The sequence below is a fragment of the Rhinatrema bivittatum genome, chromosome 2, assembly GCF_901001135.1.
Source record: "Rhinatrema bivittatum chromosome 2, aRhiBiv1.1, whole genome shotgun sequence".
NCBI classification, from domain to species: Eukaryota; Metazoa; Chordata; class Amphibia; order Gymnophiona; family Rhinatrematidae; genus Rhinatrema; species Rhinatrema bivittatum.
In genome coordinates this window covers 48,185,734-48,207,175 of record NC_042616.1, presented here as the reverse complement: position 1 = coordinate 48,207,175, position 21,442 = coordinate 48,185,734, and the positions used below count along the sequence as shown (strand labels likewise).

The 21,442-nt window shown below is 48.9% G+C and overlaps 1 protein-coding gene across 1 annotated transcript in view; it reads left to right on the top strand.

The window, feature by feature from the left end:
* Nucleotides 1-20,688, top strand: part of LOC115083906 — a 51,714-nt gene extending 31,026 nt beyond the window's left edge. The window contains exon 3 of the mRNA XM_029587984.1: nt 16,959-20,688. Within this exon, the coding sequence (XP_029443844.1) occupies nt 16,959-20,665 (3,707 nt within the window). The 3' untranslated portion in view covers nt 20,666-20,688. The remainder of the gene's footprint in view (nt 1-16,958) is intronic.
* The last annotated feature ends 754 nt before the right edge of the window (nt 20,689-21,442 follow it).

Here is a 21,442-nt window from a genome sequence, read left to right as displayed (position 1 = left end):
AAGCCATGTCTGCTTGTTGACCCAGGCCATATGAAACGTCTTTTAAAGAAAATTTTTTTTTATTTTTATTTACAGACATTCATCTCAATTGAGATATCACACTGGTTTACAGTGGTTTACAGTGTGATATCTGAGGCAATGTAGGGTAAAGTGACTTGCCCAAGGTCACAAGGAGTGAGAGCAGGACTTGAACCTTGGTTCATAGTCCACTGCTCTACATACCGAAGCTCTAACCACTAGGCTATTCTTCCTCCCTTAGGAGGAAGAATAGCCTAGTGGTTAGCAGCAGCAGGAAATTTTAAAATTTCAAGCAAATATTTTTTGAAAAGTTCCAAACATGATATTAACTCCAAAACCAGACCCTTTAATATTCTCAGATAAAGATAATGAAGCAAATTTTCAAGATTTTCTGTCTTAATGTTTACAAAGTCACTCGTTTATCTATATCTTTCAATTTTTCTTTTTGAGAAAAAAAGTACACTTTCAGCTGCTGGAATACAAATATTATTGAGCCAAGACGAGATTGTTGCTACCACCAAAGGAAGGCCCCTGGTGGACCTCGTCGGCGGGAGACAGCTTGGAGAGAGAAGACCCAACAGGACCTTCACCTATACCAGCCCATGTTCCCGCAGGTTGAGCCCTTGGGTCCCGGGGCCAGCAGGACTTAGGCGCGGGCCTCTCTAGTCGACAAACCAGAGAACATCAGGCAGAAGACATGTCGGTCATACCAAGAGTCGAGGCAGGCTGCAGGCTAGGAGAAATGAAGGCCAGGCCGAGATCAGGGCAAGCAGCAGACAGAGATGATAAACCAGGCAGAAGATCATGGCAGGCAGAGAACAAGCAGGGTCAGAGCTAGAAGATCGATCCAAGGAAGCGGAGGGCGAGGAAGAGGCTGGAGGAGGAATTGAGCAGACGGGATCAGGAATAGGAATAGGACCTGGAGCAGGAGCAGGATCCGAAACAGGAGGCAGGAGAACAGGAGGCAAAGCTGGGATCAAGATGAAGACAACTCACACTCACAAGGAGCTGGACCTGTTGCCTGATGTCATCATCCCGGGCTGCAGGGAACATTCCCGCTGCTGGTCCTTTAAATTTGGCAAAGGCTCGTGCATTCAACTGGGGGGCCCAAGGATCGTTCTGGCATCTGCGATGTCAGGAGTGCCACGAACAGGCCACAACAGCGGCAGACCGCACTGAGCGGTGGCAACGGAGGGGGAAGCCGGAACGGGCCTCTTGCCTGTCCAGGTGAGGGGACCTGGCTGCGCTTTCCGAGGGCCGGGGTGCCTAACAATACTCCCTTGTATAGGCCCCCTCCTAGAAGGTCCTGGCTTTCCAGGATGGGAGGCATGGAATTGCCAGAGTAAGTTCTTGGAGGCAGGCTCCCAGGTGTTTTCATCGGGCCCAAAGCCCTCCCAAGCTATCAGGTATTCCCATCTTCTCTGACTGTGTCTCATATCTAAGATCTCCTTTACTTGACATATTTTCTCTACCTCCGTTACCAGCTCCTGAGGTTCTGAGGGTCTTCGCTGAGGCCAGGACAAAACCAGTGGTTTGAGGAGGGACACATGGAATGAATTATGTTTTTTCAGAGATGATGGTAGTCTCAAGCAGTAGGTTACTGGGCCAAGTTGCTCTGTGATAGAAAAAGGGCCAGTGTATTGCGGGGCCAGTCTCATTGAAGGTACATGCAGACGGATGTGGCGAGTGCTCAGCCACACTTGTTCCCCGGGATTGAAGAGAGGTGCCCATCTCAGTGTTTTTGACTGCTCTTTTAGCCTTGTCTGCTGCCAAATGGAGGTTCTTTTGTGTACGAGTCCAGAGGGCCAGCAGCTTCTGGGTGGAGAGTTGAGCCGCAGGAGAAGGAACTGAAAGCGGTGTGGGAAGCGATGGCACCGGTTGTCTCCCATAGATGATTAAAAATGGAGAGGAGCCAGTTGCAGAGTGAGTGTGGGAATTGAAAGAGAACTCCGCCCAGGGGAAAAGAGCGGACCAGTCATCTTGTCTGTTATTCACAAAAGAGCGGAGGTATACCTTCAAGGCGTGATTAGTGCCCTCAGCTTGACCTTTGCCCTGAGAGTGGTAAACTGTGATGAAATCGAGGTGAATGCCAAATTTCTTGCAGAGCGAGCACCAGTAGTTAGCCGTGAATTGGACTCCACAGTCGGAGGCAATGTGCTGTGGGAGTCCATGGAGACGGAAGCCATGCTGGACGAAGAGTCTGGCAAGCTCTGGAGCTGAGGGAAGCTTAGGAAGAAGTGGATCAACTTTGAAAACCTGTCAACTACTAACTAGATGACGTGGTGGCCGTCCAAAGGGGGTAGGTCAACTATGAAGTCCGTCGACAGGTGCATCCACGGTTCCTTGGGGATAGATAGAGGCTGAAGCAGGCCCCAGGGGCGTCCTGCCAAAGGTTTCTATCTGGCACAAGTTGGACAGGAATCCACATAGGCTTTAACATCACGTGCTATGTGTGGCCACCAGTAATAACGCTGTAGTAGGTACAAGGTATGGGCTCTTCCTGGGTGTCCTGTGGTGAACGAATTGTAGGCCCAACTGAGGACTCTCTATTTGAAATGAAGGGGACCACGATTTTCCCTGGTGGGACTTTTTGTATTGTGGCCAGGAGTACATTTACAGGATCAATGATATAGTTGGGTCTCACAGGAGTAGCTGCCCTGGAGAATACTTGCACAAAGCGTGGGAGGTCCTGGAGCAGGAGGTCATCTCGCTCCCAGAGAGGGGAGGCCCAAGCCAGTGCTTTACCATCTAAAAGCAACAGGATGAAAGTTGTCTTGATGCTGTCATTGGCAAACTGGGCCAGCTGGAGGAAAAAATGCATAAAGCAGTGGTTTAAAAAACCACGACACTGCCTGGAATCTCCCGTGTAGCGAGGTGGTGCCACTAGGTGAAGAGCTGCCGCAGGACGAGTGGATGCCGGAACTGGAACAGGAGGAGTGCTGGGCACTGGGGCGGTGTCCAATCGATTAGCCAGGTGTTCCTCGGTCATGGCCAGCACGTCCAAGCATTGCTGTTGTTGCTGCAACCTCTGGGCCATTCCGGGAATAGCCTTCAGGCCAGACAAGTCCACTGGGTCCATGGCCTCGGCAAACTGTAAGGAAGGTGGATCCTTGAGCCCGAGACGAGGTTGTTGCTATCACCAATGGAAGGCCCCTGGTGGTCCTCATCATCGGGAGGCAGCTTGGAGAGAGAAGACCCAACAGGACCTTCACCAATACCAGACCGTGTTTCCCGCAGGTCGAGCCCTTGGATGCCGGAGCGATGAACCAGAGGACAGCAGGCAGAAGACACATCAGACATACCAAGGATCAAGGCAGGCAGCAGGCTAGGAGAAACTGAGGCCAGGCTGAGGTCAGGGCAGGCAGCAGACAAGCAGAAGAAGCTCCGAGGTAGGGAGAGCAGGCCCTTGAGGAGCGAGTACCTGATCCCTTAGAGCAGGGAGACTTGTTGGCAATGTACTCACACAGTGTCTTAGGTAGATGACGGTCAAGCACTGGAACAGAGAGTAGGCCCTCGAGGAGCGAGTACTTAGTTCCATGGAAAGGCACTTTGTATGGTGGTAGCTGTACTCACAGAGGACTGGCAGTGAGATCTTCCAAGTAGAACCACGAATTGATGCAGGCAGCGACTCAGGGAACATGGGTCCTCGAGGAGCGAGTGCCGGTTTCTGAATGTACCTGAAAGGAAATAGAAAAGGCCCCGAGGAGCGGGTACCTTGTAAGCAGAAAGAATCCCAGGAACGCTGGCGTGGCAGAGCAGCTTCGGTATGTAGAGTGAATCCCATCCGTAGGATACCGTAAGGTTACCATTGCTAACTCGATTTGCTAGCAAAAGAACTGGGTTTAAATATCCGGGTAGCTTGACGTCATCACAGGGGGACGCACCTTAGGTTCACGTCAAAGAGAGCTTAAAGATGAGGGCGGCGTGCGCTCGCGCACACTAAGGTACCTTGAAGGAGCATGGCAGGAGGCAGCACCAAAGCCGGTCCGGGGACACCGGAGAGGTCGGCAGACAGACGCCGTTGTCGCCATTAGTCCGAGGTAAGTGGGAGGAGCTGCTAGCAGAGTCATGTAGGCGAGGCAAAGCCGTCGAAGACCGATGGTCGCAACTGAGTTAAAGAGCTGTTAGCTATTAAGCTAGCCTTCGAGGAGTGGCATCCATGGTTGGAAGGAGCTCAACACCAAATAATGGTGTATAGAGACCACAAAAACCTGGAATATCTATGACATGCGCAGCAACTCAATCATCGGCAGGCCAGGTAGTCATTATTTTTCAACCGATTCGACTTTCTGCTCAAATACCGTCCTGCGGAGAAGAATGTTCAAGCAGATGCTCTCTCACGCTCCTTTTTACCTGAGGATGTGCCCGACGAACCTCGCCACATAATCAATCCAGAGAAAGTGGTTCTGGCAGCCACTCATACAGTCCCCGCTGGTAAAACTGTGGTGGCTTGGGGAATGAGGAAGAAACTATTGAAGTGGGCACATGACTCTCATTTGGCTGGTGACCCCGGGCAAGCCCGCACATTAGCCATGCTCCAACGCTTTTATTGGTGGCCCACAATGAAGGCAGATGTCCAAGCATATGTAGCTTCGTGTGCGTGATAGAAACCTTCTGCCGGACGTCCCTGGGGTCTCCTCCAACCCTTTCCAGTGCCTGAAGAACCATGGACACACATTGCGACCGACTTCGTGGTGGATTTGCCACCCTCCGGTGGGAATAACACGATATGGGTGTCTGTCGATCGCTTCTCGAAAATGGCACACTTCGTGGCACTGCCGGGATTACCATCCGCTGCTGAACTGGCTAAACTATTTGTGAACAACATTGTGCATACCCTCCAAAACTTAGAAAGTACTATCATAAGAAAATGGAGGTAATTCAATAAACGTTATACCATGCCTGAATCCAATTGAATCAAACACTTTATTATCCAATTACACTGGACCTATGTGAAACATGATCATTAAAACTCACCCCATACAAACTACTCTTTTACTTCTCACACCGTTCATACCCATACCACACTTGTTGCAGTCCGAAGCTGCAGGCGAGGTAGTGGACCCTTGGGCCGGCCCACCTAGGATGACAGGGTAGGCCGGGAGGTGGAGCCACAGGCTAGCGGTGTTCACCCGGGAACCAGAAACCCCCCAGGAGGAGCCCGTAGGGTCCTGGAACCTTGGGACTTGGGAAATAGGCTGAATGTCCAGTGGCAGAGATGGCCTCAGGCCGGAGTAATGGCAAAGGAAGTCCAAAGGTATTGGATAGTCCGAGAGCCGGCTGTACAGGCCGAGGGCCAGCTGATGGCAGAACAGCGGGCGGCAGCGGAGCAGTAGCTAACCGGATATTGAGGCAGAGTCTGTGGTAAGCTGGCACTGAAGCAGGCACTGAAGCAGGCTGTAGACTGGAATGGAGTCTGTAGCTGGCTGTAGACTGAAGCAAAGTTGAAGACAGGCCGGGGTCGGAGGCAGGCAGCAGACAGAAGCAGAGTCGAAGAACGAACCAGGGTCAGAGGCAGGCGGCAGGCTGAAGTGAAGTCGGGAACGAACCAAGGTCAGAGGCAGGCGGCAGGCAGGAGCGAAGTCAAGCAGTCCAAGGATCAAAGCAGGAACGCTGAACAGACGAAGCGCAACTCAGAACTACTAGGCAGTAGTGAACCTCATTGCAAGGCGATGAGACGGAGTCCGGGCGCCGGTTATATCGGCCTTGGGGCGTGACGTCATCAGCGCAGGCGGGACCAGACTTCCGGGAGCTGTGCGTACAAAGCGGACGTCCTCGTAAGCGCAAGGCAGCGGAGAGACAGGCAGGCAATGGCGGCCGACACGTGGAGCAGTCAGTGTCCCTGGAGTCCCGGACTGGTAGAACGCCGTGTCTCCAGCGGCAAAGGTAGGCCCTGGTCAGGCTCAGAGGAGAGGAAGTGGTGGAGACCGCAACAGAACCCCCCCTTTACGACCCCTCTTGAGAGGCCCAGGTTTCTCCGGATGGTCCTGATGGAACTGCTGTAATAAAGTTTTGTCGAGAATGTTGCGACTGGGCTCCCAGGTATTATCCTCGTCACCGCAGCCCTCCCACGCAAGTAGGTACTCCCATCTACGGTTGTGGAAGCGGACGTCCACGACTTCACGCACTTGGTAAGTGGGATTGTCGTCGATGGGTGCAGAAGTAGGATCCGGAGGCGTACGATGATAGCGAGAAAGGACCACGGGTTTAAGCAAGGACACATGGAAGACGTCGTGGATTCGAAGTGTGGAAGGCAATCTCAGCCGATACGATACCAGACCCACTCTCTCAGCAATCCGGAACGGACCACAGAACCTGGGTGCAAACCTCCATGATGGGAGATGGAGGTGGATGTTCTTGGTGCTGAGCCAGACACGATCTCCGGGCTGGTAGACAGGAGCGGGTCGTCGGTGGCGATCGGCCACTTGTTTGGCCGAAGCGGCTGAGCGGCGTAGTTTGTGCTGAGTCCTGTGCCACAATGTCCGTAGTTGTTGCGCTGTTACTTGGACGGCAGGTGAAGCGCTGGAGGTGTCTAGAGGGAGCGGAGGTCTTAGCGGCTTCCCGTAGACAAGCTGAAACGGAACTTGCCGGTGGCGGCGTGAGCCTGATTGTTGTAGGCAAACTCGGCCCAGGGCAGTAGTTCTGACCAGTTATCTTGCTTTTCGTTAACAAAGGCCCGGAGGTAGGCCTTCAGGGTTCAATTCATTCACTCTGTCTGTCCGTTGCTCTGTGGGTGAAAGGCTGTGGAGAAGCTGAGCTTTACCTTGAAGCATTTGCAGAAAGCTCTCCAATAGCGTGCTACAAACTGGGGTCCCCGGTCGGAGACTATATCTTGTGGAAGCCCATGTAGCCTAAGACATGCTGGGCGAAGAGAAGGGCCAATTCAGGTGCTGACGGAAGCTTAGGTAAGGGAACTAGGTGTACCATCTTAGAGAAGCAGTCCACGGTTACCCAGATGACCATATGACCGCAGGAGGCAGGTAAGTCCACCACGAAATCCGTGGCAAGGTGTGTCCAGGGTTCGGTGGGAACTGGTAGTGGCTGTAGGAGACCGCACAGGGATCCAGGACTGGGCTTTTGACGGGCGCAGGTGGGGCAGGAACTCACATAGATACAGACATCTCGCCGGATGTTGGGCCACCAGTAAAAGCGGTTAAGGAGTTCCAGTGTTCTTTCACATCCTGCGTGCCCTCCAATGAGGGAGTCATGAGCCCAGCGTAAGGCCGTGAGGTGATCCCTACGAGGGACTTCGGACCTGTCCTGAGAGAGGACTGTCAAGGCAGACAGGTGGACCTTACTCGGTTCTAGGATAAACTGAGGAGGTTCTTGATCCTCCTCGACACACGAAGTCCGAGAGAGAGCGTACACTCGGAGGTTCTTGGCTGCCGGCCGATATTGCAGAACAAAGTCGAACCGACTGAAAAACAAAGCCCAGCGGGCTTGGCGGGGGTTTAGTCGTTGGGCCTGCGACAGGAACTCCAGGTTCTTGTGGTCGGTGTATACTGTGGTCGTATGTAAATCCCCCTCGAGCTATTGCCTCCATTCTTTGAAGGCAAGCTTAATTGCCAATAGCTCTTTGTTCCCTATGGAGTAGTTGCTCTCAGCTGGGGAAAACCTCCTAGAGAAGTAGGAGCACGGTAGGAGCTGTCCGGAGTCAGAGTGTTGGCTGAGCACGGCCCCAACAGCTATACTGGAGGCGTCGACCTCCACAATAAAGGGTCTGGAGGGATCTGGATGCCGGAGGCAAACGTCAGTGAGGAAAGCCTCTTTTAAATCGGAAAAGGCTGCCACTGCAGCGTCAGACCAGTTCTTGGCATCGGCTCCCTTGCGGGTCAACGCCGTGAGCGGAGCAACTCATGCGAGTACTGCGGGATAAAATGTCTATAAAAGTTAGCGAAGCCCAGAAATCACTGGAGGGCTTTGAGACCCGTGGGCTGAGGCCAGTTGGTGATGGCCGCTACTTTATCAGGATCCATGCGAAAGCCAGTGAACGAGATGATGTATCCAAGGAAAGGCAAGGACTCTGCCTCGAACGTACACTTCTCCAGCTTGGCATATAAGTGGTTTTCTCGGAGGACCTGAAGAACTTGCGCTACGTGGCGACGATGGGTGTCCATTCATAAGTTGTTGGAAGACGGCTGGGGCATTGCAGAGTCCGAAGGGCATTACTAGATACTCGTAATGCCCATCCCTGGTATTGAAGGCCGCCTTCCACTCGTCCCCTGGGCGGATACGGACGAGGTTATAGGCCCCTCTGAGGTCCAACTTGGTGAAAATACGAGCACCCTGTAGGCGGTCCAAAAGCTCCGGAATTAACGGAAGCAGGTATCGGTCACGTTTTGTAATGGCGTTCAGGCCACAATAATCTATACATGGCCGGAGGGAACCATCCTTCTTGGCCACAAAGAAGAAGCCGGCACCGGCTGGCGAGCGAGACGGACGAATAAACCCCTTGGCTAGATTCTCTGTCACATATTGCGACATGGCCTTTGTTTCTGGTAACGACAGAGGGTACACACGGCCACGAGGAGGAGTGGTGCCCGGCAACAGGTCAATAGGACAGTCAAACGGCCGGAGTTGCGGAAGAATCTCTGCCATTTCTTTGGAAAAAACATCCTCAAAGTCCTGGTATGGCTCGGGTAAGAGATGTGAGGAGCAGAGGTGCAAGGGTTTGGGTGGACGCGGAAGTTGTAGACAGTGTTCAAAGCAAGCAGGACCCCAACGAACCAGTTGGAAGGCATCCCATTGGATTATGGGTGAATGCTGATGTAACCAGGGTAGTCCCAAAACCAACGGATGCACCGCTCGTTCCAAGACGAGCAGGGAGATCTCCTCCGAATGAAACAAACCGGTTTGCAATGTCAGAGGGGCCGTGGAGCAGGTAATGACCCCAGGGAGTAGGGTGCCTCGTATCGAGGAGATCCTCAGCGGAGGGATCCTCTGTAATGTTGGCAGAGAAAGTTGAGTTACCAGATCGGCCACAATAAAGTTCCCCTCCGCACCGGAGTCAATGAAGGCACGGATCTGAAGTTCCCCTCCGGGGTATTTCAGGGTTACTGGTAACGTGCATAGAGGAGCTGATCCAGTAGCGCCTAGGTGTAGCTCCTCGGTGTAACCTAGGCAGGAGCGTTTCCCGGACGCTCCGGGCAAGTCACGAGAAAGTGCCCCTTGCCTCCACAATAGAGGCAGAGGCCTAGCGAGCGGCGTCTCCTTTCTTCGGGAGTCAGTGGTTGGAGACGCCTTGGGAGCGAGTGTTCTGGAGGAGATAGATGGCTGTAGTGGGGCTCTGCGGCATGAGCGGGTTTCTTTATCCCGTTGCTGAAGGCGGCGATCCACCCTACCAGCTATGTCTATTAAGTCATTTAAGTCCTCCAGAAGGTCCCGACCTGCCAGCTCATCCTTGATGCGGCTGGCTAGCCCTTCGAGGAAGATCCCCTTCAGGCAATCATCTTGCCAACCGACCTCCATGGCTAGGGTACAGAAATCGATGATGTACTCAGCTACCGGGCGTGTCTCTTGCCTGAGGTGCAACAGTTCCGAGGCCACGGTGGTTTGGCGTGCAGGGTCATCGAAGGCGAGACGAAAGTTGAGGAGGAATTCTTGTAAGTTCTGCATCAAGGGGTCCTGGCGTTCCCACATGGGCGAAGCCCAGTCGAGGGCCTTGCCATCCAGCAGAGAGAAAATGAACGCCACTTTGACTGCGTCTGAGGGAAACTGCGCAGGCAAGAGAGTAAAGCGCACTTGACACTGATTTAAAAACCCTCGGCAGGTCTTGCTGTCCCCGGCATACCGGGTCGGCATGGGTAGCTGTGTTACTGAGGCGGGAGAGGAAGCGGGTGCAGGAGGCGACTCCCGAGCGGAAACCTCTAGACGAGAGACCAACCGTTCCACAGTGGCAGTGAGGGTATCAATGCAGTGCTGTTGCTGTTGGAGGCAGAACTCCGGGTCCTCCTGGGGCGCCGAAGAGCGGGAGATGTCCATAGGAGATAAATCGGTGTCACAGAGGGCCGCAGTCTGTCGCACGGAATCAATCAGGGCATCCACGTCCTGTAGTTGGTCTAACAAGCGAAAATGAAGTTGCTGGGAGTGGATGCTGAGACTCCGGTCCTCGGGCATGTCCGCCGAGTCCATGGCCTTGCAAACTGTTGCAGTCCGAAGCTGCAGGCGAGGTAGTGGACCCTTGGGCCGGCCCACCTAGGATGACAGGTTAGGCCGGGAGGCGGAGCCACAGGCTAGCGGTGTTCACCCAGGAACCAGAAACCCCCCAGGAGGAGCCCGTAGGGTCCTGGAACCTTGGGACTTGGGAAATAGGCTGAATGTCCAGTGGCAGAGATGGCCTCAGGCCGGAGTAATGGCAAAGGAAGTCCAAAGGTATTGGATAGTCCGAGAGCCGGCTGTACAGGCCGAGGGCCAGCTGATGGCAGAACAGCGGGTGGCAGCGGAGCAGTAGCTAACCGGATATTGAGGCAGAGTCTGTGGTAAGCTGGCACTGAAGCAGGCTGTAGACTGGAATGGAGTCTGTAGCTGGCTGTAGACTGAAGCAAAGTCGAAGACAGGCCGGGGTCGGAGGCAGGCAGCAGACAGAAGCAGAGTCGAAGAACGAACCAGGGTCAGATGCAGGCGGCAGGCTGAAGTGAAGTCGGGAACGAACCAAGGTCAGAGGCAGGCGGCAGGCAGGAGCGAAGTCAAGCAGTCCAAGGATCAAAGCAGGAACGCTAAACAGACGAAGCGCAACTCAGAACTACTAGGCAGTAGTGAACCTCGTTGCAAGGCGATGAGACGGAGTCCGGGCGCCGGTTATATCGGCCTTGGGGCGTGACGTCATCAGCGCAGGCGGGGCCAGACTTCCGGGAGCTGTGCGTACAAAGCGGACGTCCTCGCGCGCGCGAGAGAGGCAGGCAATGGCGGCCGCCACGTGGAGCAGTCAGCGTCCCTGGAGTCCCGGACTGGCAGAACGCCGCGTCTCCAGCGGCAAAGGTAGGCCCTGGTCAGGCTCAGAGGAGAGGAAGCGGTGGAGACCGCAACAACACTTACATGCTTTACCCCAACATCATCCTACTCTCATTCACACTGAAACATACTCTCCATAACCCATAAAACTAAAGGCTTTAACATGCTCAGATTTAACAATAATTACATTGCCTTTTAACATCCACTTATTTCCTTATGTATTTCTAAACAAATACAATGAATCAGTATAGTTTACAACCAAACATTCCCTTATTTTAAGTCCAATGTTTTCTTTGAATAACATTTTAAGTGTCGACGTTTTCTTTGAATAACATTGAATAATTCGGCAAAAATTGATAAGATTTATGAAATATAACAAACTGTTTGGGGAACGCCGTGAACGGGTAGCTGTAGGCGATTGAAGCTGCGCCACAGAATATGAAGATGCAGTATGTGAAGAGTGCAATCTGGTTTAAATGATTCGGACGAAAGAAGTATGGGTAAATCCGATATGAATGTGTAAATAGGACCTATGGATACGTGAATCAGTATGTTGAAAATTTTTTTTGCAAGTGAAGTCCCTGAAGAAGCCCTGGAATACAGGTGGAAATGAGGCTCTCGTCGGATCGTATTGAGGAATACATCAGAGAAACATTGGATTGGGTTTGGAAGATCTGGTTAAAATATTGAATGAACTGGACTTAAAATAAGGGAATGTTTGGTTGTAAAATCTGAGCATGTTAAAGCCTTTAGTTTTATGGGTTATGGAGAGTATGTTTCAATGTGAATGAGAGTAGGATGATGTTGGGGTAAAGCATGTAAGTGTGGTATGGGTATGAACGGTGTGAGAAGTAAAAGAGTAGTTTGTATGGGGTGAGTTTTAATGATCATGTTTCACATAGGTCCAGTGTAATTGGATAATAAAGTGTTTGATTCAATTGGATTCATACATGATATAACGTTTATTGAATTACCTCCATTTTCTTATGACAGTACAAACTATTTGTGAAACACATCTTCCGTCTACATGGCATGCCCAAACATTTCCTATTGGATAGGGGCGTCCAGTTCACTGCTAAATTCTGGAAAGCACTTTGTCGAAAATTTGACATCTCTTTGGATTTAACTTCGGCCTATCACCCGCAATCCAATGGACAGATGGAGATAATAAATCGGACGTTCAAACAATTCATACGTTCGTATGTGAATTCTAGGCAAAGCGACTGGGCAGATTTACTTCTCTGGGTTGAGTTCGCCCTGAACTCGCATCCTGCTTCTGCTACTGGATCAACTCCATTTCAAATTGTTTATGGTCACCAGCCGTTACCTCCTTTACCTCTGCTGCTGTCTGTAGCTTCTCCAGCAGCCCAAACCACCGCAATAGAGTTGCAACAACTTTGGAGGCAAACCAAAGACCTACTACTCAAAGCTGGGCAGAGGGCCAAGAAGACTTATGACGCTCATCACAGAGAGGTGCCTCAATTCCAGCCAGGAGATAAAGTATGGCTCATTACGAGATTCCTTCACCTCAAGTTCCATCTGCGTGTTTCGCACCACGATATGTCGGACCCTTTCCCATTCTCCGACGTCTAGGAGCATTGACATACAGTTTGAAATTGCCTCCATCTGTGAAGATACACAATGCCATTCATGTGGCACTTCTGAAACCACTCATCCTTTCAGAGTTCTCCAATAAGACTCCGGAACCAGCACCGCTTGATTCTGAGGAGGATATCACATATCAAATTGATGACGTCCTGAATGTACGTAAAAGAGGGAGACACTGGGAGTAACTAATTTCATGGGAAGGATACAGACCGGAGGAGAACTCTTGGGAGCCTGCTGTCAACATTCTTGATAAGGACCTGATCTGACATTTCCATCAGACCCATCCTAGGAAACCGAAACCCCCTGGGAAGGGCCCTAAGAAGAGGGGTACTGTTGCGCCCGTCGGTTGCAGATGGCTGCGCACTCTGTTACTCACTTCTCTTCTGCCTAATTCAGCTCCATTGGGGAAGATGGCTGCCTCTGCCTCTACACGCCGACCTCTCCGGCGTCCCTGGACAGGCAGGGCGATTGCGTTCGTCATTTTCCTTCTGGGATCACCTAGGGCATGCGCGCGTGCGTTGGCCCTCCTTTTACGTTCATCATAGCAGGAACCTCGGGGGCGTCCCCTCCACATGACGTGTATTTAAACTCCCTTCGCTAATCCTTCTACGAGTTAGCAAGGATTCCCTTCCTGCTGATTTTGCCTCATTAACAGATGCTCGCTGAGCTGTGTTCCTGCTTCGGATGACTCAGGTACCCGCTCCTCAGGGCCTTGCCTCGCTCCATTTCTACCCTTCAGGGTCAGCCTGCTTCCAGCTAGGATGCCTATAGGTACCCGCTCCTCGTGGGCCTTGTCTCGTCCCGGACCTCCACTCCATGGAGGTTCCTCTCTACAAGTGCCTACAGCTTCTGAGTGAGTACTCCTGCTCTCCAGCCTGTCTCTGTTTCTCTCTCACCATCTATAGAATGGATTCACGGCGTACCTCACGCTGCGGTCCACTACCGGATCTACCTCTCTCTAGCCTACCATCTGTGACTGGGTTCACGGCGCACCACTACCGGACTCATCTCCTTCTTAGACCTGGCGAGACTCCACCTCCGCGTTTTCCACGCTACAGAGTACAGACAGGAATACTTCATCTGAGACCCTCCTTCTCTGGGCTGAGGTTCTTGGCCTGCTTCTCGGGCCATATTCATCGCTTGCTGTACAATAAAGACTCTCTATCCTCTCTGTCCGTTACTACTAGAGCCAGCCTATCGCAGCAAGTCCCCACAGGGCTGCACCCTGTGGGAGGAGCCATCTCTTGTTGCGACCAAGGGCCCATGACTCACGTCAAATTACAACAAAAACACTCTCCTGGACTGAAACCTGCCCTTGCTACAATACAGTTACATGCTGCCGCTTGCAGAGCTATACCAGAAGCCTCAAATGTCTGTTTAAGAAAAGACTGCTATCTTTCTGTCCTGTGCAACACTATAATCCTCTACAGGAAAAGTAGTTATTTTTGTGACTGCACAAACCAGAGCATATATCTTAGGAAATTTCAGATTTTCTCTCTCCTGAGCAAAAGTAAGATTCAGTTTCACTAAGAATCTTCCTCCCTTAAAATTAGCCTCAGAAAATCATTTTCTTGACTGACCCATGCAATGGGAAGGATGTGGACCCTGATAAGAACTTCTGCTGAGCTGGGAATCTCATCTCCCATCTCCTCAGTAATATTGAGAATCCACAAGGACTAGGAAATAAAAGAAGACAATTCCTCCTCCTTGTGGAACAGCCAAACCACAGAAAATCATCTACTTCCTTTGGGAATCGCTCCCCCTCTTCCAATTCTTCCTCACTGCGACTGCCTCTTAAAATCCTCAGGTCCAAAAAAGCCCCATCTGACTTGCAGGACCTCTCCTTCAAGTCTGCATCTTCCTCCTTTCTTGTCCTCTTGTCCCGATTCATCAGCAACAATTCCCTGTGGTGAGAGTACCACAGGAGGAAGCACACACAGAGCACCTGGTGACGGTGCTTTAAAATTTCAGCTGCTAGAGAAGATCAGGAGGGAGGAGGAACTTCCTCTACAATCAATAGAGAAGGTGCCTTTTCTCGAACTGCAGCAGAAAGTGCAACCCTGGAGGGACATACTGCAGCATCCAATGGTGCAGGCACTAAGGAAGGAGGGCCTGGATCCACCTCTATATCATGCTGTGGCTCCAATATGGCTGCTGTTCCCACTGTGGCAGCACGCCTACTGACAGGAATGGGTTGGCCAACTGACCCTGCAGATGCAGTCTCCTCCCCCTCCCCAGGATGTTCAATTTCTCTCTCCGACTGTTCTCTCTCTCCTCCCCACACACTCTATAGATGCTTTCTCCTCCCGCTGACTGCCACCGTGAACTATATAGGTGCATAAAAGGGTTCTTTCCCCATGCTTCATAACATTGTGAAACACTTCCCCTCCTTCTTCCTACCCTGCCCCTTGCCCAGGAGCCTAAACCTAAGCAGAGGAAAATTGAACCTGGTCACTCACCAAAGGGAAAAGCAGTCAGCTCCCTCGAATCAATATTTTTTTTTAACTTTTATTAAACTTGAAGACGGGCAAAGGCAATAGAAGGAGGGTAAGCCAGGGAAGGAAGTCTTGAAGAAACTGATTCCCTATTCTCAATTTTTAGAAAGGAGAGCCTGTGGAAAAGGAGAGGAAGGAAGAGTGGGGAAATAGGGGCAGGGGCAACTCATAGCCACAGCTAAAAGCCGTATTCCACACACTCAAGAGACCCAACGCTTTCTGTTGCAGGTTTTCATTGCGGCAAGGGCAGAACTCGCAAAGCAATGGAAACATAAACAAACACCCAGTCTGGTTAACATACAACATAGATTACATAATTATTACCAATTGGGTAGATTAACGGCAGTACATCACAATCGTTTAGTCCCTTTTATTAAAACTTGGGTTCCTTACTGTACTTGGTTACAGGCACAGCTGAATGAGGACTCTGTTGTACCGACATAGTGTGGAGTGTCACGCAGGTTCATTCCCAATAATCTTCCTTACTTGTCTTTCCAGTATGCTCCTAGTTTATATAAGTGATCTTTATATTATCATTGTTCTCACTTTTTTATCCCAACTTGATATACCATTGGGTCTCCGGTGAGGGTGCGGGGTGGGGGACGGGGAAGTATACATCGCTCGAATAGAGCATTATCCCAATATGCGTTGTTGGTATTATTACTAGTTAATCTAATAACTATCATGCTTATTGAATTGTAGTGTCTACATATTTCCGTTCCAAAGTATCTATTTTGTTATCACTTATGACCACAGATGTGAGTATGTTGTTTTTGGACATGACAATAAAAACTGTGTTAAAAATAAAAAAAAAGCCGTATTCCAGAAAAAATCTGGAAGCCCCTTGGTCCAGGTAATGCTTAACTGAGGGAGGGTGTGAAATATTTCCTCTTTACTTGGCCTAATGAGGCCTCAGCTCACAGCACAGGCTGTTCATTACCATTTGCTGGAGACAGAGAATACAGGCAGTCTGAGGTCAGCATGGGATCTTATATGTGGTAATGTCAGTAAACCTGTTGCTCTCTGTCTCCATCTACTGATTGGAGGGCATAACCCAGTCATCTGGACTGGTCTGATTGGAAGCAGAAGAAAAAAGGGTTTTTTTTACAGTTTTACTGTCCATCTTGGATCATTCGCCCTGCAGAGAATTGGTTGCTGATTGTCCCCTCTTTCAAGAACTTCCATTTGCAAGGCACTCAGAACAGCACCTTTTTGCTAGCTAGCCTCATGTTGTGCAATGCTCTTCCACTGAGTATTAGAGAAGAGACTGATCTGTTATTGTTCAGGTAGGAATTGAAAACTGTTTTATTTATACAAGTATTTGCAGGTGGCAATTGACTCTGGACTTCAAATGAATAATATATTTTTGAAATGTTACATTAAAAACATTATGGTAAAACTGAGTATTATCTAAGTTTACATCTTTATGTGTCTTGATTTGTCCTGTAGTTTGCTTTATGTTCATTTCAGTGGTTTTATGGTTTCTCTTTGGAACCTGCTTTGAATAACCTATTGCATAAGGCAGAGTAGAAATTTTTTAAATAAAAAAAATAATGATCTGTGAGGTGTATCTTCTTTGAGAACACAGGATAATGAGGGGACAAAAAGTGAAATGGGGCTGATAATGTATTGCACAGCTCGAAGTAAGGCTCATATGGAAAGCCCATTTAGGAAAAGTTATATCCCCTCCCTCGTAGTGCATTTTCCAAGGGTTGTATACTTTTTCATTTGCTCAAGATGAGTATTGTATTTCCATCCTGCACATTTTCCTATTGGAATTTGGGTGAATTGAGCCCTTGGAAATGTCACCACACATATACTTGTCAAAAAGGGTTTCTCATTGTTTCCATTACCTTTTCTCATGTTTTGCCATTTCATTTATTGCAGGCATCACTCTGTGGAGCAAGGAAGCACTTGAAAGGAACGTGGACAGAAGATCCCAGGAGTATACGGCATCTGAACTGATTGCATCAGACACTATTTCTGATAAGGCAAATGCACTGAACATTACAGCTTCACTGAAGGCAAGTTACCTGGGTGATCTGATACAAGTGGATGGATCTGCAACCTATTTAAATGACACCATGAAATCCAGACATCAGTGCCGAGTGACTTTGCAACACTCACGAACAACCACGTTTGAACAACTAACTATGAACCATTTAGGGCTCCAGAATTTGGCTTATCCAGATGTATTTGAACAAGGAACGGCAACGCATGTTGTCACTGGAGTGGTGTATGGGGCTCAGGCTTTCTTTGTGTTTGATTATGAAGTTTCTTCATCAGAGACTAAACAAGATGTAAAGGGAAATTTGAAAGCAATAATTAAAAAGATACCATCGATTTCTATTGAAGGAGAGGGAGATCTCAACATGAATGACAAAGAGAAAGAAAATGCAACTAAGCTTAGCTGTAAATTTTATGGAGATTATGCTCTGGAGAGTAACCCTGTAACTTATGAGGATGCCATTAAAATATATGCAACTCTTCCTCATTTACTTGGTGAAAATGGGGAGAAAGCTGTGCCTGTGAAGGTCTGGTTATATCCTCTGCAGAAACTGGACAGCAAGGCTGCTCAGCTGGTTCGCAACATCAGTATAGAACTTGTCTCAGAGGCTGAAGCTGCCTTAGAAGAACTAAATGAAGTTAACATGACATGCAAGGACATGATGAATCACCCCTCAACCATAAGTTTTCCAGAAATAAAGAAGAAAATTATGACATTCAGTGATTTGTGCATTCAGTACAAACTCACCTTCCAACAACAACTAGCTAAATCATTACCTGCCATCCGTGGAGGTGGAGAAGAAGAAGGTGTACTGATGGACATTTTATCTAGAAAAAGACAATCACCATTCAGTACAACTCAATTACAGGGATTTCTGGATAAAATGCAGCAGGAGTTGGCTTTTGTGAACTCCTGCCTCAGTGCACTGGAGAATGTGAGAGTTATCTCCTCTGAGAGTGAACTGAACAAATTAATGCTAGATGTAATGGTGGAGCAGATTGTATCTTTTAATTTTACATCTTTAAATGAAGAAGAACCATATTTACAAGATTTGGTACTCTGGCTTCAGTCCCAGTTTCAAAACAAAATACATGATCCAGCACTAAGGTCTGCCTATGAGAAAAAAGAGTTCAAATCATGGTTTAGCAATAGAGAGGTCATCAAAAAGACAAGGAAAAGTGTGAAGTCATTCATGGACTTTTTCAGAATCAATAAATCCAGAGAGAGTACTCAGTTTATTGTGGCATCTGTTTCAGAACAGAACAATCCAGGATCTTCTATTTACTTGTATGAAAATGGAGAGTTGGTGAGCATGAACTTTGAACCCCCAGCAAAACCGAACCCTCCTCTGAGAGGCAGGATAGCACATGATAGCATAGAACTCAAGCTTAAACCTTCAGACACTGGCAGGGATGAGGTAATGAACTACAGGATAGAGTACAGACTTGCAGAACAGGAGAACTGGTCAACAGTTGATACAAATGACAAAAATGAGACATTCACAATAAAAAATCTGCAGCCTAATTCAGGATACCAGATCAGATACTCTGCAGTATACAAGGCCTGGATGAGTGTTCCAAGTGATAATGCTAACATTGTAAAAACACTTCCAACAAATCCACCTGGAATGCCGGTAAAAAGCCACGTAGGGCCATTTTCCATATCTATCAGCTGGGAGATACCTACTGCCATTGCAGATGGGCTCAAAATAACAGAATACAAGGTAGAATATCAAGCAGAGACTGGAGGAGGATACCAGGAAGGAAAAGACAGCTGGTCTGAAAACAAAACAGGAACGAAAAATGAGCGGTGTACTATAGAAGGACTTAAACCTAATACCATGTATAAAATCAGAGTGTCTGCTGTCTGTGGTGATGTGGGGACCAGCCTTCCAAGTGAGGAAATTATAGTTACAACCCTGAAAGAAGGAGCACTGAGATTATCTACTTTTCTGGAAAGAAGCACTTTAGAAGCCAGTGGTCACCCCTCACTCTACCTGCTTAACACAGTTTTCAATGAACATTGTAGAAAGTTCAGCCTAGGGGAAAATACTTATTCCAAGTCTCATAAAGCAATCATGATGATTGGCGCCACTGGAGCAGGAAAAACCACCCTTATCAATGGAATGATAAACTACATTCTGGGAGTGGAATGGAAGGACAACTTTCGTTTCAAAGTTATAAACGAAGTTACGGGTAAAACACAAGCTGAAAGTCAAACATCTGAAGTCACTGCCTACAAAATAAATTATGCAGAGAGCTTTAAGATTCCTTATTCCCTTACTATCATAGATACCCCAGGATTTGGTGATACCAGAGGGCTGGAACAGGACAAGCAAATAGTAGAGAAGATACGAGAATTCTTCTCCACCCCACAAGGCATTGATCACTTAAATGCTGTCTGTTTTGTTGTTCAGGCCTCACTAGCTCGTTTGACTCATACTCAGAAATATATATTTCATTCTATACTTTCCATTTTTGGACATGACATCAAAGACAACATACAAATTCTGGTCACCTTTGCAGATGGGAATACACCCCCTGTTTTAGAGGCCATTAACAAGTCTGAGGTTCCATGTCTAAAAGATGAAAAAGGTATTCCTCATCATTTCAAATTCAACAATTCTGCACTCTTTGCAAGCAATGCAAATGAGTATTCTAATTTTAGTGAAATGTTCTGGGAAATGGGCCTTGCAAGCTTTGAGACCTTTTTCTCATCTTTGGGCCAGCTGAAGAGTACCAGCTTGAGATTAACAAAACAGGTCCTGGACGAACGTGAAAAGCTTGAAGTGACCATTCAAGGGCTGCAGCCTCTAATCAGTCAAGGTTTGTTAATGCTGGAGGAAATAAGGAAGACACAGCAAGCTCTGGAGCAAAACAGGGGTGATATGGAGGACAGCAAAGACTTCCAATATGAAGTAGAAGTAACAGTATCAACGAAGGAAGAAATCAAGGACTTCATAACAAACTGTCAGACGTGCCATGCCACATGTCACCATCCTTGTGCCATTGCGGATGACAAATATAAAGTCAGCTGTATTGCTATGGATAAAACAGGGCACTGTACTGTTTGTCCTGCCAAATGTAACTGGGATGTTCACTTCAATCAGAAATACAAGTGGAGCTACGAAGTGAAAAAAGAAAAAAAAACATATTCTGAGTTGAAAGCAAAATATGAGAAGGCATTTGGTGAAGCAATGACCAAAGAGAAGATACTTGAAAAGCTTAGGCTCCATTATTTTGCAATGGAAGAAGAAGTGCTACACTTTATTGATGAGTCAACTAAATGCATTCAACAACTTCAAGAAATTGCCCTAAATCCCAACCCACTGTCAGTCCCAGAACACATTGACCTTCTGATCCAGGCTGAACAACAGGAAAAAAGGCCAGGGTTCCTTGAAAGAATAGCGTCATTGACTGCAGTCAGAGAGCAAGCTGTGCTAATAAGAAAGATCACCAACAAGGAGGAGCTGCTGCCAGATGAAAGAAAAAAGTACATGATTAGACAACAACTCGAATCTGACCCAGTATTTCAAACTCTAAGAGACATCATTTTAGGAGCATGTTTAAAGATAATATCCCTCTAATATCCCAGTCTAGTCCCCAAACATATCTCTCTGCTGGCTGATGCACACAAGGAATGTTGCTCAGTGAATCTCAGTACCTCTATTAGATAGTATTGAGATTCACTGAGCAGCATTCCTTGTGTGTATCAGCCAGCTGAGAGATCAGCTTAGGGCAGGGAGTCAGCAGTCACATGGACTAGTCAAACTCTGAATATGCTCTGGGTTTCAGAGGGAGATGTGGTGTGTGCCCCTGATTAAAGATTGTCATTGTAATGTCTCAGCTAAGAGGGGAGAGAGGTGTTGTACATCCTGGCTGTGCTAGGGACACGCCCGGGCCTGCTCACCTTTCTCTCCCACCTACGGGCCCTGGTCCTTCCTCCCCTATTGCTGCGGCAAGCCACCTGCGTCCCCAGCGTCCAGCTCCCACTTCTCTGGCTCGCTCGTGCTCCTCTGCCTCCCAGGGCGGACCACGCCAGGGCTCAGTGTCCTGCGCCATGTTGGCTCCATCCCTAGGCATGCGCGCGTTCTGCGCATCCCTTTGAAGGAACTTCGGTGGGAAACTACTCTGCGACGCACCCTGATGACGTTCCCTGATCGGGCTATTTAAGCGAGGGCCTTTCCGCCAGCCCCTCACCTTGACAACAGGTCATCAAGCTTGTCGTGTGTGAGTTGCCCTCGCGTTCCTGAGTCTGTTCCTGCGTTCCTGAGTCTGTTCCTGTTCCTGCGTTCCTCTGGTGTTCCTGTTCCTTGTCTTCAGCTGGCTTGACTCCCTGGAACTCTGACCTTTGGCTTTGACTA